The 25187-nt window shown below is 49.8% G+C and overlaps 2 protein-coding genes across 2 annotated transcripts; both read right to left on the bottom strand.

The window, feature by feature from the left end:
- Positions 1 to 463: 463 nt before the first annotated feature.
- Positions 464 to 11297, bottom strand: GPN2 (GPN-loop GTPase 2). Its single transcript, XM_007979863.3, has 5 exons — positions 10692 to 11297; positions 9964 to 10120; positions 6983 to 7143; positions 5515 to 5645; positions 464 to 832 (listed from the first exon to the last, which is right to left on the bottom strand). The coding sequence occupies exons 1-5, from the start codon at positions 11100 to 11102 to the stop codon at positions 760 to 762; spliced, it is 933 nt and encodes a 310-aa protein (XP_007978054.3). The 5' UTR covers positions 11103 to 11297; the 3' UTR covers positions 464 to 759.
- Positions 11298 to 11486: 189 nt separating this feature from the next.
- On the bottom strand, positions 11487 to 23569 carry GPATCH3 (G-patch domain containing 3). Its single transcript, XM_037983822.2, has 7 exons — positions 22572 to 23569; positions 19858 to 20282; positions 15862 to 16036; positions 14687 to 14746; positions 13976 to 14097; positions 13734 to 13861; positions 11487 to 12220 (listed from the first exon to the last, which is right to left on the bottom strand). The coding sequence occupies exons 1-7, from the start codon at positions 23020 to 23022 to the stop codon at positions 12004 to 12006; spliced, it is 1578 nt and encodes a 525-aa protein (XP_037839750.1). The 5' UTR covers positions 23023 to 23569; the 3' UTR covers positions 11487 to 12003.
- Positions 23570 to 25187: the final 1618 nt, after the last annotated feature.

Raw genomic sequence — 25187 nt, 5'->3', positions numbered from 1 at the left:
CAGTGGCGCGATCTCGGCTCACTGCAAGCTCCGCCTCCCGGGTTCACGCCATTCTCCTGCCTCAGCCCCCTGAGCAGCTGGGATTACAGGCGCCCACCACATACCCGGCTAATTTTTTGTATTTTTAGTAGAGACGGGGTTTCACCGTGTTAACCAGGATGGTCTCGATCTCCTGACCTTGTGATCCACCCGCCTCGGCCTCCCAAAGTGCTGGGATTACAGGCGTGAGCCACCGCGCCCAGCCAAGACCTCATCTTTTTAAATAACAAACAAACCTCAGAACCAAAAACTGAAGATTAATAAAAACACCTGACTAGAGACTGAATGTCAATCCTATGTGACTGAATGTGAATTATATACTTTGGGGAAATACTGATTATTCCAAGGGAAGGTGACACTCCCTCATTCTTCCCCAAACCCCTGGGCCCGCAAGACTGAAGAACAGTTTGGAAGTCACAAAAAGTAGAATATAAACTCTTGTATTGCAGCACATTCCGTCACAGCCTGAGTAGGACCAGTGCTCGACTTTCTGGTGGCAGGGCCCAGAGCTCACAGACACCACTGACAGTATGGTAGGTGTTCTGCTTGGCACCATGTCTGGCTTTTTGGCCAGAAGTCCTTTGCAGAGCTCAATATCCCCTTGCCAGCCCGCCAGCTCTCGCTGGGAGGACTTGCTCTTGGGTCTGCAACCTGCTTCAGGAGCCTCCACTTTCCCTAGTGCTGGGTTATGCATCCTGCTCTCCAGGATCCACCTTGTTGCTATAGCTGCATGGCTTCCTGCTCCACTGACTGGTTCGAGGATGCCAGGTACTTCTCCTGGATGCCCAGTGTGCTGAGGAAGGGTGCGTCAAGGCTGATAGCATAGGCAGAGGATGGGGAGCTGGTCTGGGCAGGATGTGACTTCCGCTGATGCCTACACTCCAACCACGTCCATCCCTCTCTTCCTCATAAATTATAGGGACCAATCAAGTATGAGAAGCCTCCAAAAACATCCAGACTCAAATGCTCCTCCTCTATATGCCTCTTCCACACACTGCTGCGGATCAAAGGACTGAAGAGCACTAACCTTCCAATGTTGTGTTATGGTACATGCTCTGGAGCCAGACCAAGTGGGTTCAAATCCTGATGATGTCTGGGTCTGGGGTCTGACGAGGAGATGGAGGTTAGCCATGGCTATGTTGGCTATGTTAGGACACCACGGCTGTTCTACTACCAAATGGCTGCAAAGGAAGAAACTGAGACTCTACACCCAGCAAAACCAAGGTTTGAACTGTTCTTCCAAAACATCCCGGGAAAGGGACCTTGGGCCTGTCGCCTCACTTATAAAAGGGGTTGAAATGAGAATTAAATGACCCTGCAAATAAAATACTTAGCCCACCAAATGATGTTCAAGTTACAGACCTTTTTCTTTTTCTTTTTTTTGTTGAGACGGAGTCTCGCTCTGTCACAAAGCTGGAGTGCAGTGGCGTGATCTCGGCTCACTGCAACCTCCAACTCCTGGTTCAAGCAACTCTCCTGCTTCAGCCTCCAGAGTAGCTGGGACTACAGGCACCCGCCACCACACCCAGCTAATTTTTGTATTTTTAGTAGAGATGGGGTTTCACCATGTTGGCCAGGATGGTCTCGATCTCCTGACCTCGTGATCTGCCCACCTCTGCCTCCCTAAGTGCTAGGATTACAGGCGTGAGTCACCGTGCCTGGCCCTTACAGACCTTTCTTTACTGAATCCATCAACCAAAATCCATCTCACCCCTAGTCAGATTGACTCTCAACTGATGCCCCTTCCCAGTGACTTTTCCACAGCAGATACTGCCTTATTTTTGTGCAAGTTGGCCCTGAAGATCACTGAGGATCAGTGAAATCCACCTTGCTTATCTCTGACCTAATGCCCACATTCCTGAGTAGGGCATACAAAGCCTCACCTCCTACCTGCCTACCTGTCTGGCCCCACTGCTGCTCCCCTCTCCGAATCCTTGCCCTGCTCACAAGTCATGCTATCCTACTTTTTTTTTTGAGATGGAGTCTCACTCTGTCACCCAGGCTGAAGTACTGTGGCGCCATCTTGGCTCACTGCAACCTCCACCTCCCAGGTTCAAGAGATTCTCCTGCCTCAGCCTCCCAAGTGGCTAGAACTACAGGCATGCACTACCACACCCAGCTAATTTTTGTATTTTTTAAATAGAAACATGGTTTCACCATTTGGCCAGGTGATCTGGCCTCAGGTGATCTGCCCCCACTTGGCCTCCCAAGGTGCTGGGATTACAAGCGTGAGCCACCATGCCCAGCCCCTACTTTTTGTCAAAAATAAATTTCTATACTTAAAAAAAAAAAAGAGACAGATGGGGTCTCACTATGTTGCCCAATCTGGTCTCAAACTCCTGGCCTTGAGCAATCCTCCCACCTTTTAACTCCCAACGTGTTGGAATTACAAGCATGAAGCCATTACACTTGGCCCATGCCATCTTATTTGCAACCCTCAAAACCTGTCTCAACTTTGAACCTCTATGCCTTTGCATATACTGTTCTCTTTAACTTGAATTCCCTTTCCTTCTTCATTAGACTGGCTAACCCTCACCTTGAAATGATGCAACTCACGTGCCATGACTCCATAAAGCTTTCCTTACCCACCTACCCTTCCGCAGAGCTGACCGCTCCCTTCTTTGTATCAGTCCCTACTCTCTTATAGAGAGCTGCTGAATCTTTTTTTTTTTTTTTTTTTTTTTTTTTTGAGACGGAGTCTTGCTGTGTCACCCAGGCTGGAGTGCAGTGGCACAGTCTCGGCTCACTGCAAGTTCTGCCTCCTAGGTTCATGTCATTCTCCTGCCTCAGCTTCCCAAGTAGCTGGGACTACAGGCACCCGCCATCACGCCTGGCTAATTTTTTGTATTTTTAGTTGAGACAGGGTTTCACCATGTGAGCCAGGATGGTCTCGATCTCCTGACCTCATGATCCGCCCACCTCAGCCTCCCAAAGTGCTGGGATTACAGGCGTGAGCCGCCGCGCCCTGCTGAGAGCTGCTGAATCTTAAGTGGGTTAGGGTTGGGGCAGAATCTAAAATCAGCACAAATGTATATGGTTAAAAATACCCTTGAAAATTCCTCAAATTATTTGTTAAATGCAGCATACATGGTTTTGTGAATAGAATCCTTTATATATATGAATACATAAAGTAACGTACAGATGCTCCATGACTTATGATGGGGTTACATCCTGATGAACCCATCCCAAATCAAAAATATCTTAAGTCAAAAATGCATTTAATACACATAACCTACCACACACCAGTTTAGTCTCGCCTACCTTAAATATTCTTAGAACACTTACGTTAGCCTGCATTTGGGCAAAATTATCTAACACAAAGCCTGTTTTATAATAAAAATATCTCATGTAATTTACTGAATACTGTACTGAAAGTGAAAGAATGATTGATAGGTACCCAAAGTACAATTTCTACTGAATGCATATAGTTTTCACGCCATTGTAAAGTTGAACCATCTTAAGCTGGGAACCATGTGCACGGTGTACAAAATATTACAACACTATTTAAATTGCTCCTCCCAGCCTAGGCTGCATGGTGAAACCCCGTCTCTACTGGAAAAAAAAAAAAAAAAAAGGCCAGGCGTGCTGGCTCGCACCTGTGGCTCACCCAGCACTTTGGGAGGCCGAGGCCGAGGCGTCCCAAAGAGACAGAGTCTCGCTCTGTTGCCCAGGCTGGAGTGCAGTGGCATGATCTCGGCTCACTGCAAGTTTCATCTCCTGGGTTCACACCATTCTCCTGTCTCAGCCTCCCCAGCAGCTGGGACTACAGGTGCATGCTGCCACAACCGGCTAATTTTTTGTATTTTTAGTAGAGACAGGTTTCACCTTGTTAGCCAGGATGGTCTCGATCTCCTGACCTTGTGATCCGCCCGCCTCAGCCTCCCAAAGTGCTGGGATTACAGGCGTGAGCCACCGCGCTTGGCCAAAAGTCCATCTTAAATTTAAAAAACAAAAAATTGCTCCTCCCCTCCCTTGCTGAGCACATGCAGTCCAATTGACCTACATTAACTGCAGGTGTGACACAGCTCCTTAGTACCTTCACCAGAGACTGCACACTCTACTACCATTATTTGTAAGTCATTCCTCCAACCCCCGCCCCATGAGCTTTGTTTCCCACATATGGCTTGACACAGATCAGTAAGTGTTGGCTGGAATTCTTTTCCTCTGTACCCTAAGACTCTGAGTACCCCTTGTCTCCAGCATGCTGCGTAGATGCTGAATCTGTGACAGCATCAGTCTAGAGGGCCTGGACTTTCCTGTCCTGTTTCACGCATGGCCTCTGTGACCTGATGGACACCACCTCTTGGCTCCAGCCTCGCTATTCACTAACCAAGCTCCAAAGTCTGGCTACCTCTTGGATAGCTCTGGATGTCCCATGGACCCCTGAACACAGCACATCTGCCAGCTCTTGTCCCTTTTATCCATGTGACAAACCTGCCCCCTCCTCCTTTTCCTTCCTCAGTGATTAGTAAAACCACCCATGCACTGTCTAAGCCAGAGATGTGGGCAGCTAAATTCTGCTCCAGCTCCATCTACCCATTGAGTCACTGACTCTTATAGTCTATCTCCTTAGTATTTTTCCATTCCACACCTTTCTATTCTCACTACAAATTTTTCATCCCTTCTCACCTAACAAGACTGTAAAACTCTTCTGCCCCCAATCACATCCCTTAAATGCATTTTCCACAATTGCAGGGGCTTTCCTGAAATGTACATCTGATCGTGTCACACCCTGTTCAACAGTACTGCTTGAATAGTGGCTCCCACTGCCCACTCATGAACTGAAGTCCACATTCCTTAGTAGGGCACTCAGGCCCCTCCCTCGGCAGCCCTGCCTGCACCCCTGCAAAGTCCTTTCCTCTTCACATGCAACACACCAGGCAACTGGACCTCCTGCATCTCTCCCAAATGACCAATGCCTTCTCATTTCTGGACCTCTGTATTTGTTGCTCCTACTGCTCAATATCGTCCCTTGTCCTCAGTACAACCAACTCTGAAGCCAAGGGACCACCTTTGCACATGAGAGACAGTCATCAGGAAGCCCAACTGATCAATATGAATCAGTCATCCATGGCTGGGTGCAGTGGCTCACGTCTGTAATCCTAGCACTTTGGGAAGCTGAGGCGGGTGGATCACCTGAGGTCAGGAGTTCCAGATCAGCCTGGCCAACATGGTGAAACCCCGTCTCTACTAAAAATACAAAAATTAGCTGGGCACAGTGGCACACGCCTGTAATCCCAGCTACTCGGGAAGCTGAGGCAGAAGAATCGCTTGAACCTGGGAGGCAGAGGTTACAGTGAGCCAAGATTGCGACATTGTGCGATCCAGCGTAGGCAACAAGAGCGAAACTCCCTCTCAAAAAGAGAAAAAAAAAAAAAAAGGTCACCCAGAAGGATCATGACTGCACCTCCTGTGGCCATTCCTGAGCCCCATGTCTCGCCCTCTCTGCTATGGCCAGGAAGCTGGCAAGGATACGAAGAGAAATGGAAGTCAGCTCCCATTGCGGCAGACATCATGGCCTCTAGGCTTCGCTGCTCTTGGGCTCCGAAACAGTATCCATTGGCTTTATCTACAGCCTGCAGGACTCGCTGGATGCTCTCCTTGTCCTGAGCAGGGAGGAGAGAAACAGTTTTGTGAGTGAAACAGAAGTGTGTAAAACTGCTTGCAATCTCTAAATACACCTTCCTCCATCTTGCCTCTGTATGTGTAGCTTTCTTGGCCTGGAGTAGTTCTACATGTCCCCAAAGGCTGGATAAATCCCATGTTTTCTGACCACCAACCCACTCAGATTAGAACAGATAAGCTCCCCTATGCACATCCATAGTCCCCTGGGTTTACATGTATTGTACATGTAATAAATGCCTATTAACTCACCTGCCTCCCCTACTAAACTAAGCATCTCTTAGGGCCAGATCATCTGTCGCAGTATTCCCAGTGCCTGGCACAGTACTTCTCTGAAGCAGATATCCAATAAATATGCATGTTTTAAATCTATAACTGGGCCAGGCGCGGTGGTTCACGCCTGTAAAGCCCAGCACTTTGGGAGGCTGAGGCAGGTGGATCACTTGAGGTCAGGAGTTTGAGACCAGCCTGGCCAACATGGTGAAACCCTGTCTCTACTAAAAATACAAAAATTAGCTGGGCATGATGACAGATGCCTGTAATCCCAGTTACTTGTGAGGCTGAGGCAGGAGAATCGGTTGAACCCAGGAGGCGGAGGTTGCAGTGAGCTAAGATCACACCACTGCACTCCATCCTGGGTGACAGAGTGAGATTTCCGTCACACACACACAAAAAACTGTAACTGTTTCCTCATCCATATACAGTAATAAAAACAGTCTATATATCACATGGTGGGAAGGACAAACCAACATTACATATATCTAGTCCTTAGCAAAGTGCCCAGCACAGAAAGCCATAAATAAGAGATAACTGTTATGATTGATATTATAGAGTTCATCTCCTCATATAAGTGTGGCATTAGAAGTGAGAAGACAAGTTAGCTCAAGTTCACCCACTGCAGAAAGGAATCTAACATGTACCTGCATCTCCCAGGTTATCTCTGCAGGGTAAAGGTGAGAGGCACAGGGGTTGGGTACCACTTTGCAAAGTCAACAGACAGTTGCCCAGTTGAATGGGCTTAAGAGACTTGTCCCTGGTCCTGGTCAAGTTTCTTGCTGATGACTTTCTGAACTCACCCATTTTCACACTGAGGAGGGAATATGTGAAGAGAGGATCCAGCAAAATAGAACAGACAGGCAAAAGTTTGGTCCACTCTCTTTACTAGAATTCTGCCCCTACAGCAGCCCCTGGTCCTGAAACTAAGATTACTCAGTGATAGTCAACCCAGGGCAAAGACCATTGTTTAAGCCCTCAAAGCATCCTGTGCTTTTGGCTTGGTGAATCCCAGGCACTGTCAGAGTCCTGTCTTAGCCCCCAGTACCTGGATGTTCAGAGGGATAAAGGACACCAGGCTATAGTCTTCGATGAGTTGCACTAGCTTCTCATTGAGCTGGCGGTAGTGGCGGAAGAAAGGGTCAGAAGCCAGGTGGTCAAGCAGGTAGGAGAGGTCCAGAACCTCTGTGTAGTAGTCCAGGTTGAAGGCTAAAGAGAGAAAACAGTGTTCAGGAACAACCAGTATCAGGCTAAAGACCTGAGAATGAGGTTCGTTTTTCTTTTTTTCCTTTGTGTATTTATGCACTCAAGTATTACTTGACACAATAAAATGAAGTTACTAAGAAAAAAAGCTTTTGGTTTTACCCTGCTGGCTGTGCTATTTACTAGCTATAGGTAGGTACCTATTTCATAGCACTGTTGTGAAGATTAAATGCTATAAACCCCAGTGTCTGGTACAGAGAAGTGCTTGATCAACAACTGCAAACAGGCTGGGCTCAGTGGCTCACGCCTGTAATCCCAGCACTTTGGGAGGCCGAGGTAGGTGATCACCTGAGGTCAGGAGTTCAAGACCAGCCAATATGGTAAAACTCCATCTCTACTAAAAATACAAAATTAGCCGGACCTGGTGGCACATGCCTGTAATCCCAGCTACTCGGGAGGGTGATACAGGAGAATCGCTTGAATCTGGGAGGCGGAGGATGCAGTGAGCCGAGATTGCACCATTGCACTCCAGCCTGGGCAACAACAGCGAAACTGTCTCAAAAATAAATAAATAAATAAAGTTGCAAATAATGATATCAAACATGTACCAAGAACTGTGTATGGCTGTCCTCACCTCACAGAGCTCATAGTCAGGTCATACCCTCAGTACCTGGCATGTACACTGCAAAGACTCCGTAAATGGTTAAACTTAATAAATGCTACATTCTAGCAGGGTAGCCTCCTGGGTATATCACTTTCCTTTTCTGAGCCAGTTATTTCTTAATGTAAAATAAGGACTAGATGATGCTGAGGTCCCTGATTCGGTTTTATAAATCATTTCCCACTAAAAGAAGTAAGTTGCACCTCCCCCTAGTGGCCTGTTTCTGCCCAGAAAACTTAAGTATCTGGGCTCCTTGGCAGATCTATCCTAAAGTGAGCTGAGGACTCTACATCACTCTATGTCCAGACTAGAAGCTAGCTGGCTCCCTGGACAAGGTCCTGACACCTCCCTTTCCTCCCTACTGCTTATGTGCTGGTCATTTTATCTGTCTTCTCTAGGTTCCTTTGTGGCTAGAGATGCTATTTAGGGAACAATGTCCCCAGTTCAGGAGAGTACTAATTTTTTTTTTTTTTTTGAGACGGAGTCTCGCTCTGTCGCCCAGGCTGGAGTGCAGCAGCACGATCTCAGCTCACTGCAAGCTCCGCCTCCCGGGTTCACACCATTCTCCTGCCTCAGCCTCCTGAGTAGCTGGGACTACAGGCGCCTGCCACCACGTCCAGCTAATTTTTTTTTTTTTTTTTTTTTTTTTTGAGACGGAGTCTTGCACTGCAGCCCAGGCTAGAGTGCAGTGGCGCAATCTCGGCTCACTGCAAGCTCCGCCTCCCGGGTTCACGCCATTCTCCTATCTCAGCCTCCCGAGTAGCTGGGACTACTGGCACCCGCCACCACGTCCAGCTAATTTTTTGTATTTTTAGTAGAGACGGGGTTTCACCGTGTTAGCCAGGATGGTCTCGATCTCCTGACCTCGTGATCCTCCCGCCTTGGCCTCCCAAAGTGCTGGGATTACAGGCGTTAGCCACCGCGCCCGGCCTGTTATTTTTAGTAGAGACGGGGTTTCACCATGTTAGCCAGGATGGTCTTATCTCCTGACCTCGTGATCTGCCCGCCTCGGCCTCCCAAAGTGCTGGGATTACAGGTGTGAGCCTCCGAGCCTGGCCTAATTTTTTTCTTTTTTCTTTTTTTTTTTTGAGATGGAGTTTCACTCTTGTTGCCCAGGCTGGAGTACAATGGTGTGATCTTGGCTCACTACAACCTCCGCCTCCCAGGTTCAAGCGATTCTCCTGCCTCAGCTTCCCGAGTAGCTGGGATTACAGGCATGCGCCACCATGCCTGGCTACTTTTTTGTATTTTTAGTAGAGATGGGGTTTCTCCATGTTGGTCAAGCTGGTCTCGAACTCCTGACTTCCGGTGATCTGCCATCTTGGCCTCCCAAAGTGCTGGGATTACAGACGTGAGCTACCACGCCTGGTCGAGAGTACTAATTTGTCAGGAAAAAAAAACTGGCCACTGGGACTCTAGCCAACTCCCCTCATACCAGCCCGCTTCAGTCTTTCCTATTTTGTCCCTGGCCTCCCACTCCTTCTCTGTCTCTCTGCCACGTGAGGATATAGCCTCCTTCTGTGAGGACAGAAGGAGGCTGTCTAGGAGCCAGGAAGCAGGCTCTCACCACACACCAGATCTGCTTGTATCTTGATCTTGGACTTACCAGCCTCCAGAACTGTGAGAAATAAATATTTATTGGCTAAGCCATCTGGTCTATAGTATTTTTGTGATGGCAGCACAAACTGACTAAGACAAGGCCTTTATCCCTACTGGTGCCTCTGCATAGAACAGTCCTCCCTTGGCTGGCTCCTTCTCACCATTCACGTCTCAGCTCAGATGCCACTGCCTCAGAGCAGAAGTGAGAAACTGAGGTCCAGAGAGATGAACTGACTTACCCAGATCACACGGTGATTCAGTGGCAGAGCCAGAATTTAAACTCATGCCTGTTTTACTCCACTCACCTCACTTCCAAATATTCACTGTCGTATCACTTTAATTCCTTTGTAATACCTAACACCATCTGTAGCTCTCTCGTCTCCAAAATCTACACAACGGTATCTAGCACAGAGTGGCACAAAATAAATTGGCAGGAGTCAGAACCTGCCTGTGGCTACTATCAGCAGACCACACAAGTCACCAGAGGCAGCTACCTTCAGCTGAGATGTCTGCTTCATTCTAGCCCAGCTGCTGCCCTGCTCTTCACCTGGAACAGAAGCTCTTACCCAGCTTCCCATAATGCTCAATGAGGTCCATCTTGGAAAGGAGGTTGATGTGGGGCAGCTCCACGTGCAGCATGGTGGCCAGGGAGGTACACAGTACTGAAATGAACTTGGCAGGGTCTGTGCAGTAGTGAGAATCCACCAGGTGGACGGCAGTCAGCTGGGAGGGAAGAGACAGGGTCAGAGGGGCCTGGAGAACAGGAATCCGCATTCCCTCATGATAATGAGGGCTTGAGGACAGAGGGGAAGCTTTCCCCATTAGTCTCCTTCTGCCTCTGTTTCTTTCTAATAACTACCCTCGTTTCCTTCTCCCAGGAAATAGGAGGCTTTTTTTTTTTTTTTTTTCTTACAAGATGTCTTGCACTGAGCCTCCCAGTGGGCAAGGGGTTTAAATCCCATGGCATCTGACTCTATTCTTTCATTTACTTTTGCGCACCAATTTACAACAATCTCCATGCCACTTTCTACATTAACCCCTTCCATACTTCTGAAATCGCCAAGTTGGCTACTAACACCCATTTTACACGTGAGGAAACTGAGGTTCAGACTGATGAACTGACTTATCAACACCACACAGCGAGTCAGTAGCAGAGCTAGATTTTGAACTCATGCCTGTTTTACTCCAAAGCAACTCAGCCCCTACCTCCCTGTGTGACATGGGGGTGTGGCGTCTGTCCTCCCTGTCTCAGTTACTCCATCCGCAAAATGGTCCTCCCCGCCCTGAGACTCACCCTGAGGTCCCACTGCGCCATTTGGGAGAAGATGCTGCGCAGGGCGCCGTGATGCGTGCAGAGCTCCACCTGTCCTGGGCAGTCGAAGAGGAAGTAGTGGCCGCGGAGGGGGTCGAGCTTGGCACGCAGCCAGTCCAGGTTGGCTTCCAGGTACTCCATGCAGTAGAGCAGGCCGCCGTTGGGACCCAGGCGCAGCGCGTCCATCACGTCGCCCAGCCCCACCAGTTCGCCTACGTCCACGGCACACTCGTACGGCAGCCCCTCGTTGGCCGGGTCCAGGTTCACCACGGCCACGCGCCGGCCCAGCGCGCGCAGGAACTCACTCATGCCCAGACAGTACGTGGTCTTCCCTGAGCCCGGAGGGCCGATCACCGCCTGCCCGAAGGCCGTGGTCGGAGCGGCCCCCGCCATGGGCGGCCCACGGCCCGGAGCAGGTCAGCTCAGAGGGAAAACGGGGCAAGCAGCCGCGCTGGAGACGAGACTAAGGGCGAGGGACCCAGGACGTATACCTCGTTGGCGGCCAGCGTCACTCGCCTCAGGCGGAACAGCGGGGACAGCGTCGCCAACGGGCCAGAACTAACTAGACTAACTCGACTTCCGGACAGCGTCGGAAGCCGCGGGCCAAGGAGAGGAAGTCCCGCCCTCACGGCGCGGACGTAACTCGACGCCGAGAGGAGGGCAGCGCAGCCGCGTTTTTCTCGCGGGGAATGGGTCGAATGTGGGGTCTTTGCGGGAAAATCTCTCTCGGAATTTCCCTGACCTTCCTTCAGACTCGAATTAGAAAAGAAAGGGAGCTCCAGTAGTAAATTTAGTCTTTATTCTTCCGTGACGTCGCATACCCAAGCCACTTCCCGCGGACTTTCTGCTGCAGTCCCACCTAGTGAGGGTAGAGGCGGTGAAGGGCCCGCCCAAGGCCGGCTCTTCCAAGCTCACAAATCCTCTCCTCGTCCAGGTCCCTTTCCCCGCCTTTCTGGCCTTCGTCGGGACACCTTTAGAGTCCCCAAGGAAGGCTGTCCTGATAGCCTCACTCAATCCAGCTTTTCAAGATTCTACAGGAGGCAAAGGGGAAGCCCAGAGACTAGGGTTAGAGACCAACCCCTGATATCCAAGGGGAGGGGACCGGAGGGGGCTTTTTGTAAAAATGCCCGAGGTAGAGAACCGGCAGGCAGGCAGGCTCAGAGCAAAGCACCCTGAACCAGCCACGAAGACTGCTGCTCCCAGACTCCTTTCTGCTTCAGTGGTAGATGAGGCCGGGGCAGAGGGTTCTCATCATGTAGCTATGAGATTCTGACCAATGAAGCCCCCAGCCTGGTCAATCAGGCAATGAGGGGCTGTCTGAAGCACAACTGGAAGCCCTCACAAAGGCCATGTCTGTCCGAAACTTCATGCTGGTGGGTGGCTGGCGGCGGAGCAGTGACTCCGTCTGGTCCTGGGGTAGAGGCTCATCATAGATGGTGGAGATGAGCCCCAGGCCATTTCTACGGGGCCTCTTCAGTTGCCCAAATGACTGTAGCTTCTCTCCATGATACCTGGATAAAAACGGGCTCTCAGTGAGAAGGGTGCTCTCAAATTCCAGTTAAAGGGGTTGGGAGAGGACGGGGAAGTAGCTACTATGTCTGGTTTGTCCAAAGACAGAGGCTTTAAATATGGGTCTTTGCTCTCCAGCCCTCTTATCTATCCATTGACAGTGCCAGTAAGAAGGGACCTCAGATAAAATTTTCATTCTGTCACTACAGACTTCCTAATAGTAACCATCAAGTCCAAACTCCTCCAACAAAGGGTATGAATGATCTTGTTAAGCCTTAGGGCTCAGTCTTTAAAATTAAAAAAAAAAAAAAAAAAAGCTTTATTTATTTATTCATTTTTGAGACGGGGTCTCACTATGTCACCCAGGCTGGATTGTAATGGCGTGATCTCAGCTCACTGCAACCTCCACCTCCTGGGTTCAAGTGATTCTTCTGCCTCCAGAGTAGCTGGGACTACAGGCACATGCCACTATGCCCAGCTAATTTTTTTTTTTTTTTTTTTTTTTTAGACAGAGTCTTGCTCTGTCGCCCAGGCTGGAGTGCAGTGGCCGGATCTCAACTCACTGCAAGCTCCGCCTCCCGGGTTTACGCCATTCTCCTGCCTCAGCCTCCTGAGTAGCTGGGACCACAGGCGCCCGCCACCTCGCCCGGCTAGTTTTTTGTATTTTTTTTTAGTAGAGACAGGGTTTCACTGTGTTAGCCAGGATGGTCTCAATCTCCTGACCTCATGATCTGCCCGTCTCGGCCTCCCAAAGTGCTAGGGATTACAGGCTTGAGCCACCGCACCTGGCCTTTTGTTTGTTTGTTTGTTTTTTGTTTGAGACAGTCTTCCTCTGTTGCCCAGGCTAGAGTGCAGTGGTGTGATCTCGGCTCACTGCAACCTCCACCTCCTGGGTTCAAGCAACTCTCCTGCCTCAGCCACCCAAGTAGCTGGGATTACAGGTGCCCACTACCGTGCCCAGCTACTTTTTTGTATTTTTAGTAGAGACAGGATTTCACCATCTTGACCAGGCTGGTCTCAAACTCCTGACCTCGTGATCCACCCGCCTCAGCATCCCAAAGTGCTGGGATTACAGGCGTGAGCCACCACGCTCGGCTAATTTTTGTATTTTTAGTAGAGACGGGGTTTCACCATGTTGGCCAGGCTGCTCTCCAACTCCTGACCTCAAATGATCCGCCCACCTCAGCCTCCCCAAAGTGTTGTGATTACAGGTGTGAGCCACCACGCCCGGGCTTTTTTTTTTTTTTTTTTTTTTTCAATAGAGACAGTCTCACATGTTGCCCAGGCTGGTTTCAAACTGGGCTCAAGGAATCCTACTACTTCAGCCTCCCAAAGTGTTAGGATTACAGGCTTGAGCCACTGCACCTGGCCCAGATTCACTTTTTCCTCTTAACTCTGTTTTGAAGTTCATCCTGCAAGGGTACTCAGTACCCATGCCAAAACCAGTGGGAAGAGGGGAACCAGGGCATAGCTGAAAGGCTTGGGCCCCCAGGGAAGTCCCTCAGCCACACTTACCCCAATCCACGCTTGCATCTGGGGTGTTGGCCATCACCATCCAGGGCCTCAGGCACCCCTGAACACCTGCTGCCCAGGCCCTGGCCCTCAGCCCAGCCCTGCCGCTCCATCACCTTCCGCCCAATGCCCTGCAATGTGAAGGGATAAGATTCAAGAAATCGGGCTCCTGCTGGGAGCAGGCGGAATGGGGATGGAAGAAGGAAAAGAGAGGGGTCCATGGGATGGGCACAGTGCTCACTCACCTTGGTGTGGCGCTCAAAGGTGCCCACCTGGCGTTCGATCACAGAGCCATCTTCCTGCCCATCTCGGAGTCTCTGTTCCAGACGCATTTGGACAGAGTCTCGGGCATCCTTGTCTCCACCATCTGAGGAACCAGAGCTCAGTTTATGGAAGCGTCCCTCTCAAAGAAGGGGGAAGAATCAGGTTTCTAGGACCCCCTCATAAGATTGACTTATTCATTTTAATGGTGTTCTGTATCTCTCTCATTAGACTGGGAGCTCCCCAAGAGTAGGAACCATGGTTCTCCCCAATCATACAGATGAGAAAATTGTGGTGCAGAAAAGTAACAGAGTCAACAAATGACAGAGACAGGATTAGAACCCAGGTCTTCTCCCCTCCCCTACTTGGCTATTTCCCCCACCCAGGTCATTTTCTCTTCTAAAATCTAAACCTTACTAGAGCCTGAGTTCCTGACCAGCCACCTACCAGGGTCTGACTATCAGACCCAGAGCCCCTGAGGGCTATCTGTCCCTCGTCCTCCTCCAAGAAAGGAAGGCTTTGTCCAAAACTAGCACTTAATGTACACAACCAAAGATGTTTTAAGAGGAACCCTCTCAGTGGGCTACCCCAAGGGAATGGTTCCCTGTCTCAGCCTTTGCTAGCTCTGGCAAACTGTCACTGCAAGGCCAGGGCACCCGTTTTACCTCCCAGTATTGATATTCCTTGCCCAGTACCTCTGTCATAGTACACGCTCATGTCCACATCCCAGTCATCGGCTGTCTGTTCATCAAAATCTGCAGGGATAGAAAAGCATCCAACAGAGTGCAATAAGGACTCTCAGTTCTATTAAGAGGTAAACCTAGAGTTGTTTGGCTTTTTTGTTGTTTTTTTTTTTTTTGAGACGGAGTCTCGTTCTGTCGCCAGGCTGAAGTGCAGTGGCGTGATCTTGGCTCACTGCAATCTCTGCCTCCCGGGTTCAAGCAATTCTCCTGCCTCAGCCTCCCAAGAAGCTGGGACTACAGGTGCATGCTACCACACCCAGCTAATTTTTTAATTTTTTGTAGAGACAGGGTTTCACCATGTTGGCCAGGATGGTCTCGATCTTTTGACCTCGTGATCTGCCCACCTCAGCCTCTCAAAGTGCTGGGATTATAGGCGTGAGCCACCGTGCCTGGCGGGGCATTTGTTTATTTTAGAGAAGGTCTCACTCTGTCCCCCAGGCTGGAGTAAAGTAGTGGGTTCATAGCTCACTGCAACCTTGAACTCCTGGGCTCAAGTGATCCTCCTGCCTCAGTCTCTCGAGTAGTTCGGACTATAGGCATGAGCCACTGCACCCAGTTTGTTTGTATTTTAAGATCCTTCCTCTGGGAGGGTTATTCAGAATTTGCAGGTGGCGGGGGGACATTTTCTCTCCATCTCACTGATCCCCACTCTTAAAAAGGATGATTGGTCTCTCATATACAATAAAGATCAGCCTGGGCCGGGCGCGGTGGCTCAAGCCTGTAATCCCAGCACTTTGGGAGGCCGAGACGGGCGGATCACGAGGTCAGGAGATCGAGACCATCCTGGCTAACATGGTGAAACCCCGTCTCTACTAAAAATACAAAAAACTAGCCGGGCGAGGTGGCAGGCGCCTGTGGTCCCAGCTACTCGGGAGGCTGAGACAGGAGAATGGCGTGAACCCGGGAGGCGGAGCTTGCAGTGAGCTGAGATCCGGCCACTGCACTCCAGTCTGGGCGACAGAGCGAGACTCCGTCTCAAAAAAAAAAAAAAAAAAAAAAAATAAAGATCAGCCTGTTCCCTAGCCTTTTGTTTGGGCTCACCACTAGGGAATCTACTGTGCAGAACAGGGAACCCCAAGAGAATGCAGCAGGGGTCACCCCTGCCTTTGCCTGGGTACCAGCATTACCTCCTTCTTCCTCCTGCCAGAACTGGGCATCGGTATAAAACACCAGGCCAGAGCCACCCTTCTCCCACTTGAGCTCAATCTCCTCCTCAAAGAGCTGTTCAGTGGTCCGCTCCTGCCCGGTCACGTCCTCATGCAGCGCTTCATGCCGTTCCCATTCCTCACCCCGGTCATCGTCCTAAAAGGCAGGGAGAAGTGATCTGCCTGAGCTTCCTGACCTCATGCCCAGAGGGAGGGAAGCGCAGGGCACAGGAGGCATGTGTGGCAAGCCTCAGCCCCATTCCTTCGAATTTCTCCAAGAAGCAGCACATATTTGCCCCCCGACCAATACATGTCTCTAGCCCCTGATAATTCTCAACATAGTTTGCTCCTGTCCCCACAAGCCTCACTCACCTCTGTGCTTTTGGCTATGTCTTTCCCTGCCTGAAATACCCACTTTCCTCTCCCACACCCTTCTCTTCTCCACTTGGTTAAATCCTCCTCGTCCCTCAAGTCCTACAGCTTACATGAAGCCCCCTGAACTTAGGCCCACAGCTCTCGCACCAGTCTCTGAACTCTCAATGCTAATCAGTACACACTGGTTAGGCCTTTTTATGTGACATCACAAAGAAAGAATGGACAAGAACGCTTATTGTCTCTGGTGTGTCAGGCCCTTCCCATAGCTTAGCTCCTTTAATCATCACAACAACCCTGTGAGATAAGTACCATTATTCTCATTCTACAGATGACAAAACCTAGATTCAGTGGAGTAAAAAGTTATTTGTTCAAAAGGGTACACTGAGGGAGCAGCAGAGCCAGTAATGCAAACCCAGGTGGCCACATCCAGTTGCAGTATCTCCAGATGCTGGTTCTTTCTTTTCAGGGAGATTTTAGGCTCTTTGAGGGCAGGAAATGGGTCTTAGAATGCCTTCAGAATCCTACACTAGCCCTTGGCTTGACTGGATTTGTGGAATGACAGAATGATTCCTGGCTTGAAATCCTGCAGGCCTTCAAGTGCTGAAGAAAAGTCAGGATGGGGCCAGACGCAGTGGCTCACGCCTGTAATCCCAGCACTTTGGGAGGCCAAGGTGGGAGGATCCCTTGAGCTCAGGGGTTCAAGACCAGCAACAAGACAAAACCCTATCTCTACAAAAAATACAAAAATTAGCCAAGTGTGGTGATGTGTGAGTGTAGTCCTAGCTACTGGGGAAGCTGAGGTGAGAGGATGGCTTGAGCCCAGGGAGTTGGAGGCTGCAGAGAGCCGAGATTGCACCACTGCACTCCAGCCAGGGCAACAGAACCACAGCCTGCTTCAAAAAACAAAAAAAAAAAAAAAAAAGGAAGGAAGGGGAGAGAAGAGGGGAGGGAGGGGAAGTCAGGATGGTACCACACTAAGGATGTGGTCCAGATATCTTAGCAATTTTGGCTGGGAGCTTTTCTGTTTGTTTGTTTTTTTGAGACGGAGTCTCGCTCTGTTGCCCAGGCTGAAGTGCAGTGGCCAGATCTCAGCTCACTGCAAGCTCCGCCTCCCGGGTTTACGCCATTCTCCTGCCTCAGCCTCCCGAGTAGCTGGGACTACAGGTGCCCGTCACCTCGCCCGGGTAGTTTTTTGTATTTTTTAGTAGAGATGGGGTTTCACCATGTTAGCCAAGATGGTCTCGATCTCCTAACCTCGTGATCCGCCCGTCTCGGCCTCCCAAAGTGCTGGGGATTACAGGCGTGAGCCACCACACCCAGCTGGCTGGAAGCTTTGAAACATGGGTGAATTACTTTTTACCCAGGGTACACATTTTTTAAAAAGTTTTCCCAACAATCACACCTTACTGATTTTTTTTTTTTTTTTTTTTTTTTTTTTTTTGAGACGGAGTCTTGCTCTGTCGCCCAGGCTGGGGTGCAGTGGCCGGATCTCAGCTCACTGCAAGCTCCGCCTCCCAGGTTTATGCCATTCTTCTGCCTCAGCCTCCTGAGTAGCTGGGACTACAGGTGCCCGCCACCTCGCCCGGCTAGTTTTTTGTATTTTTTAGTAGTCGGCTAGTTTTTTGTATTTTTTAGTAGAGGCGGGGTTTCACCGTATTAGCCAGGATGGTCTCAATCTCCTGACCTCGTGATCCGCCCGTCTCAGCCTCCCAAAGTGCTGGGATTACAGGCTTGAGTCACCGCGCCCGGCCCACCTTCCTGATTTTATGGATGTGCAACCAAGTCTAGGGAAAGGAACCAAAGAAATGTCTATGTCACTAATGAACTGAGAGTGGAGGCTACTGTTCAATCTGCTGCCTCGAGGTCCGAAAATAGAGACGACTGCTCAGCCACATCATGACAGCATGCAGAGGTTAAGGAAGAAGCAAGAACTGGGCTCACATCCTAGCTTGACCTCTGTTTCCTCAGATGATCTTAGACAAGTCACTGCACATGTCTTGGTCAGCACATTTTCATCTCTGAAAATAAATTCGCCTTATCTGGTTTTTCACATGGAAATTTTTTTTTTTCTCAGCTCACTGCAACCCCCGCCTCCCCGGTTCAAATGATTCCATGCCCAGCTGGAAATAATTTTTAAAAGAGAAAAAATGGGCCGGGCGTGGTGGCTCAAGCCTGTAATCCCAGCACTTTGGGAGGCTGAGGCAGGCGGATCACGAGTTCAGGAGATCGAGACCATCCTGGCTAACACGGTGAAACCCCGTCTCTACTAAAAATACAAAAAACTAGCCAGGCGAGGTGGCGGGCGCCTGTAGTCCCAGCTACTCGGGAGGCTGAGGCAGGAGAATGGTGTGAACCCGGGAGGCGGAGCTTGCAGTGAGCTGAGATCCGGCAACTGCACTCCAGCCTGGGCGACAGAGCGAGACTCCGTCTCAAAAAAAAAAAAAAGAGAAAAAATGGGCCTGGCGCAGTGGGTCATGCCTGTAATCCCAGCACTTTGGGAGGCCAAGGCAGGCGGGTCACGAGGTCAGGAGATCGAGACTCTCCTGGTTAACATGGTGAAACCCCGTCTCTACTAAAAATACAAAAACAAAAACTAGCCGGGCGTGGTGGCACAAGCCTGTAGTCCCAGCTTACTCGGGAGGCTGAGGTAGGAGAATCACTTAAACCCCAGAAGGTGGAGGTTGCAGTGAGCCGAGATCACACCACTTCACTCCAGCCTGGGTGACACAGCGAGACTCGGTCTCAAAACAAAGAAAAAATGAATAAAAAGGAACCATCCTGGCTGGGCGCGGTGGCTCACACCTATAATCCCAGCACTTTGGGAGGCTGAGGCAGGCAGATCACGAGGTCAGGAGATTGAGACCATCCTGGCTGACATGGTGAAACCCCGTCTCTACTAAAAATACAAAAAATTAGCCAGGCGTGGTGGCGGGTGCCTGTCGTCCCAGCTACTCGGGAGGCTGAGGCAGGAGAATGGCGTGAACCCAGGAGGCGGAGCTTGCAGTGAGCTGAGATCGCACCACTGCACTCCAGTCTGGACAACAGAGTGAGGTTCCGTCTCAAAAAAAAAAAAAAAAGGAACCATCCTTATATATCCCTTCCAAGGGAATGAAAAATAAGACCCACTTACGAATACTCTGGTAAAAGCTCTGGACCATCTCCCTAGAGAAATACAGAAACACACATGCAAATGTAGTTTTACATTCCTTCTCAGACTCCTTGGAACCCTCCTGAGGACCCCAGGTTAAGAACCCTTGTAACAGGCCAGGCGCAGTGGCTCACGCCTGTAATCCCAGCACTTTGGGAGGCCAAGGTGGGTGGATCACAAGGTCAGGAGATTGAGACCATCCTGGCTAACACGGTGAAACTCCGTCTCTACTAAAAATATAAAAAAAATTAGCCGGCCGTGGTGGTGGGCGCCTGTAGTCCCAGCTACTCGGGAGGCTGAGGCAGGAGAATGGCTTGAACCCAAGAGGCGGAGCTTGCCGTGAGCTGAGACTGCACCACGACCGCACCCTTGTAACGGACAATTGAAAAGTGGTATTATTAATGCCTTTGGCCTCTTTCAGCTGCCAGCAGAACAGGGTAGCACACTGTACTCACATCATCTGAGTGAGACTCTTCTTCCTCTTCCTTCCTTGCTTCTTCCTCAGGCTCTCCACAGGGGCTGGCTGGTATATCTGCCAGGCAGGTTCCCTGGGGTATTTCCTCACCCTCTGCTGTATACACAAGCTCTTCCTGCTCCACAGTCTCTGCGTCCTCATACTCAAAAGGCACATTGCCATAGCGCCGGGAGGAACCTGTCTTGGGGAACTGGAGCTGCAGCTGGGTGATGATCCGAGGGGGTAGGCGGCAGGCCCGGATCAACTCCAGAAAGACTCGCAGGGGAGTCCCCACATTCCCATTGGGCATCAGCACCGGTGGGTTCAGCTCTGGCAGCTGCTTCAGGTCAGCCAGGGTGAAGGCTTCATTCTCAGCCTTCTGACTCTGCATTTCCTTCCGGGTCTTGAAGGGAAAGGAGCCCAAACCTTGGGAAGGAGGGAGAATAGATCTTGAAACCCAGAAGCCTCCAGCAACACTTGAGCCAGAAATTGGCCAATGTTTAAATCTATTAGCCTTTCCCTAGTAAACAGACTTAGACAAAATAAAAATAAATAAATCCAGGCTGACACAGTGGCTCACGCTTGTGATCCTAGCACTTTGGGAGGCTGAGGCAGGAGGATTGCTTGAACTCAGGAGTTCAAGACCAGCCTGGGCAACATGGTGAGACCCTTATCTCTACAAAAAATAAAAAAGTTAGCTGGGAGTGGTGGTGCACCCTGTGATCCCAGCTCCTTGGGAGGCTGAGGCAGGAGGACTGCTTGATCCTGGGAAGTGAGGCTGTAGTGAGCCGAGACTGCACGACTGCACTCCATCTTGGGTGACAGAGTACCCTGTCTCAAAAATAAATAAATAAAATAAATCCATTAGCCTAATGCTGTTCCTCCCTCTCAAACTTCTCCAGGCCTTTTCATCTCTCCCCAAGCAGAACTACAGAACTACCTAGTAGTTTCATGTCATTTCTCATCACCTTGGCTGGGCATACAAGTTTCTTCCAGCTCTCGCTCCTGAAGCCTTTTTTTTGTTTCTTTTTTTTTTTTTTTTTTTGAGACAGATTCTCACTCTGTCACCCAGACTGGAGTATGCAGTTGTGCAATCTCAGCTCACTGCAACCTCCGCCTCCCGGGTTCAAGTGATTCTCCTGTTTCAGCCTCCCAAGTAGCTGGGATTAGAGGCATGTGCCACCATGCCTGGCTGATTTTTGTATTTCTAGTACAGACAGGGTTATGCCATGTTGTCCAGGCTGGTCCTGGCCTCAAGCAATCCACCCATCTGATGACTTTTTGATTCTCAACTGTCACCAACTCCCACCTCCTGCATGTCTTCATACCATGTGCTTCAGCCACACCAAACCATTTTTCTCCTAATTTCTGTTTTTCCTTCTTCTTCTTCTTCTTCTTTTTTTTTTTTTTTTTGAGATGGGGTCTCGTTCTGTCACTCAGGCTGGAGTACAGTGGCACAATCTTGACTCACTGCAACCTCCACTTCCTGGGCTCAAGCGATCCCCCCACCTCAACCTCGCAAGTAGTTGGGACTACAGGCATGCGCCACCACAACTGGTTAATTTGTATTTTTGGTAGAGATGGAGTTTCACCATGTTGTCCAGGCTGGTATTGAACTCCTGAGCTCAAGAGATCCGCCTACGCACCTCCCAAAGTGCTGGGATTACAGGCACCAGCCACTGCAATCCGGCCCACAATGAACAATTTAGCATGCCCTGAAAGTTTCACGGACTTTCAAATCTGTGTCTTTGCAAATGCCATTTACCTTGAAACCCAGAAACACCATTCTCTCCTATTAACTCCTATTTATTTTTCAAGACCCAGATGGAAAGTCACATTTCATGATAAGTCTAGGAAGTCAGTTTCCCCCTTCTCTGTCATCTCACAGCACTTAGTGATAAACAGTATAGGCTCTGGAACAGACGCCTAGGTTTGTTGTAGCCCTGACACTAACTCACTCTGTAACCTCAGGCAAGTCACATAACTTCGCTTCCCTCAGTTTCTTCACCTATAAAATGGGAGAAACAATAGCTCCTATCTCATAGGACTGTTGTGAGGGGTAATAAAACAAAAGGCTTAGAACAGTGCCTACTAAATACACAGAGTGCTCAGCGAATGCTAACAATTAGAATGACATCTCTGTGGCAATTACCTTTTTCCAAATCTCTTCCTTTGTGGATTCTGAGCACACACTATGTGCAACTGTTCTCTGCATACCCAGCTAGTCACACTAGGTCTCGCAATAGACGCATCTGTCGAATGTGTGAACTGGAGGGCTCTGACACTGTCCTGTTTCCCCATCAGACTGATTTCCCATAAAAGTAGGAGCTGTCCAGAGAAAAGATTGTCTCTTCATTTGCATCTTACTGAAAGGACTGGGTAGGAAGCACAGAGAGAGAGCAGGAGAGAAAGACAGTAAGAAGGTTAGAGACTGGATTTCCTTTTTTCCTTCTGCGTTAGTGCAAAATCAACCCCTTGGATAGAGAAAGGGTCTCAGAAGAGACCTAACAAAATGAAAGCTCTTCCGAATAAGCCTCTCCGGTTTATTTTTCTCCATGCATTGAACTAACTCCCTGCAAGTTGAGCCTGAAGCTGTCTAGAATATGACCTAAACTCCTAGAGTCCTAACCAGACTGACTTATCCTCACCACTCTTCTGACAAGGTGCCTCTGTTCCAGGCCCGTAGGCCCAGTCTACTAACTTTCTCACTCTTACCTGATGCCTCCGTAGGTAGCCGAAGTCTGCGGATGAGACAGCGACCCGGTAGCCAAGTCCCATGAGAATCCAGCCACCGGCGGCCCGAGTACATGCGAAGAAGCCTCTGAGCTTGAGCCAACCCCCTTACCGAGATGACGCAGCAGCAGGTGCGGGTCTGGATCGGAGCAGAGTCTCGAGTGGAGAGAGGCCGGACATCGGTGGCCGAAGTCTGGGCGAGAAGCTGGCCCACAGCGGCTGGGTCCGTGGGAGTTACGGCAGAGTTAGGAGCGGCCTGCGGAGGGGCCCGCTCAGGCCGATGCCGGTAGTGGAAACAGAGGAAGCCACCGCCGCGCTCTTCTCGGAACTGGCTAAAGTAGCTCCGTAAATGGGCCGAGCGCAACACGGAGGGGATACCGCTCACTACCAGGTAAACTGTCGCTTCCTCCTCCGCCTCCCCGGGCACCGCCATGTTGTATTGTCACATGATCTGCTGGAACCAAGTCTCAAGTCTCGCGAAAACACCGCGAACAACGCTCCAGCGTCTGCGTTGCGAGATTGTGAAAATTCTAACTAGGCCGTTGGTGCTGGGGTTGTGGAATCTGCAGCCGGAAGATCCGAAGTCTTCTGTATTCCTTTCCCACAGAGGGAAGCTGGCGATGATGGAAAAACTCACCTGGAAAATGGGGTCATAGAGTTCTTTCATAAAGCTCCAATGAGTACCAAATAAGAAGCCTGCGGGAAGCACTTTGGGAGGCCGAGACGGGCGCATCACGAGGTCAGGAGATCGAGACCATCCTGGCTAACCCGGTGAAACCCTGTCTCTACTAAAAAAAATACAAAAAACTAGCCGGGCGAGGTGGCGGGCGCCTGTAGTCCCAGCTACTCGGGAGGCTGAGGCAGGAGAATGGCGTGAACCCGGGAGGCGGAGCTTGCAGTGAGCCGAGATCCGGCCACTGCACTCCAGCCTGGGCGACAGAGCGAGACTCCGTCTCAAAAAAAAAAAAAAAAAAAAAAGAAGAAGCCTGCGGGAGGGGTCATTTTTGAGGTATTTAGTTGTGAATCTTGCACACCTAATCTCAGCCTTCCTCAGTTCTGAACCTTTAATCGTTCTTCCATTTATTTTTCCAAAATGTGTTGATGAACTCCCACAAATCGGTAAGAAAAATATAACCCAGTAGAAAAATGTGCCACAGATATTTCACAAAAGAGGAAACACGCAGGTCCAATTCACAATGAAAGTGCTATGAGTTGCTAGAGGCTTACGTTAAAGAAAAGATGCGCAACTCAGTAATAAAGGAAATGCAGCGAGACCCACTTTGCATCCACCACGTTGGCAAACTTTAAAACCTTCGAATCGATGGCAACATGGTGGAACTGGAGCTCTCATACACTGTTGTTGGAAATGTAAGTTGATACAACCACTTTGGAAAACAGTTGACTTTATCTAGTAAAAGCGAAGTTGCTAACACAGCATTTGACTCAACACTTGCAGGTAATATTTTATTTATTTTTGAGTTGGGGTCTCTGTCGCCCAGGCTGGGACGACAGATGTGCTGGGACCACAGATGCACCCCACTATGCCTGGCTTTTTTTTTTCTTCTTCTTCTTCTTTTTTTCTGAGATGGAGTCTCGCTCTGTCACCCAGGCTGGAGTGCAGTGGTGCGATCTCAGCTCACTGCAAGCTCCGCCTCCCGGGTTCATGCCATTCTCCTGCTTCAGCTTCCCGAGTAGCTGGGACTATAGGTGCCCGCCACCACGACCGGCTAATTTTTTGTATTTTTAGTAGAGACGGGGTTTCACCGTTTTAGCCAGTATGGTCTCGATCTCCTGACCTCGTGATCCGCCTGCCTTGGCCTCCCAAAGTGCTGGAATTACAGGCGTGAGCCACCGTGCCCGGCGGAATTTTTAAAACTATTTGTAGAGACGGGGTCTCACTACGTTGCCCAGGCTGGTATTGAACTACAGTGCTCAAGCGATCCACTAGCCTCAGCTTTCCAAAGTGTTAGGATTACAGGGGTGAGCCACGGTGCCCCACTTTTTGTTTGTTTGTTTTGTTTTGTTTTGTTTTGTTTTGTTTGAGATGGAGTCTCACTCTGTCATCCAGGCTGGAGTGCAATGGTGCGATCACGGCTTACTGCAACCTCCGCCTCCTGGATTCAAGCAATTTTCCTGTCTCAGCCTCCCAAGTAGCTGGGACTACAGGTGCGTGCATCACCACGCCTGGCTAATTTTTGTATTTTTAGTAGAGACGGGGTTTCACCATATTGGTCAGGCTGGTCTCAAACCCCTGACCTAAGATGATCCACCCGCCTTGGCCTCCCAAAGTACTGGGGTTACAGATGTGAGCCACCGCACCTGACCCTCTTTGTCTGTTTTTTTAATTGGGTTATTCGATTACTATTGATTCATTGATTCATAATTCAGACAAAGTCTAACATTATACTGGGTGATAGGAGGAATCTATACACTGAGAGACCTCAAACAAAAACAAAAAATAAAGGGCTGAGCGCAGGGGCTTACACCTATAATTCCAGCACTTTGGCAAACCAGCGTAGGAGGATACCTTGAGCCTAGGAGTTTGAGACCAGCCTGGCCAAGTTGGCAAGACCCTTGTCTAAACAGAAAAGAAATTAC

The sequence above is a fragment of the Chlorocebus sabaeus genome, chromosome 20 (genome assembly GCF_047675955.1).
Source record: "Chlorocebus sabaeus isolate Y175 chromosome 20, mChlSab1.0.hap1, whole genome shotgun sequence".
Classification (NCBI taxonomy): Eukaryota; Metazoa; Chordata; class Mammalia; order Primates; family Cercopithecidae; genus Chlorocebus; species Chlorocebus sabaeus.
Note: the sequence above shows the minus strand (reverse complement) of the source record. Positions and strands in the feature narration are given on the sequence as shown.

Coding starts and splice junctions, on each gene's coding strand:
- GPATCH3 (XM_037983822.2), bottom strand. CDS start 23,022: ATGGCGGTGCCCGGGGAGGCGGAGGAGGAAGCGACAGTTTACCTGGTA. Junction 20,283..22,571: donor GCTACCTACGGAGGCATCAG/GTAAGAGTGAGA, acceptor CTCCTTCCCAAG/GTTTGGGCTCCTTTCCCTTC. Junction 13,862..13,975: donor CCTTTGAGCGCCACACCAAG/GTGAGTGAGCAC, acceptor TTCACATTGCAG/GGCATTGGGCGGAAGGTGAT.
- GPN2 (XM_007979863.3), bottom strand. CDS start 11,102: ATGGCGGGGGCCGCTCCGACCACGGCCTTCGGGCAGGCGGTGATCGGC. Junction 10,121..10,691: donor TGGCGCAGTGGGACCTCAGG/GTGAGTCTCAGG, acceptor CTTCCCTCCCAG/CTGACTGCCGTCCACCTGGT. Junction 7,144..9,963: donor TGAGCATTATGGGAAGCTGG/GTAAGAGCTTCT, acceptor TTCTCTCTTTAG/CCTTCAACCTGGACTACTAC.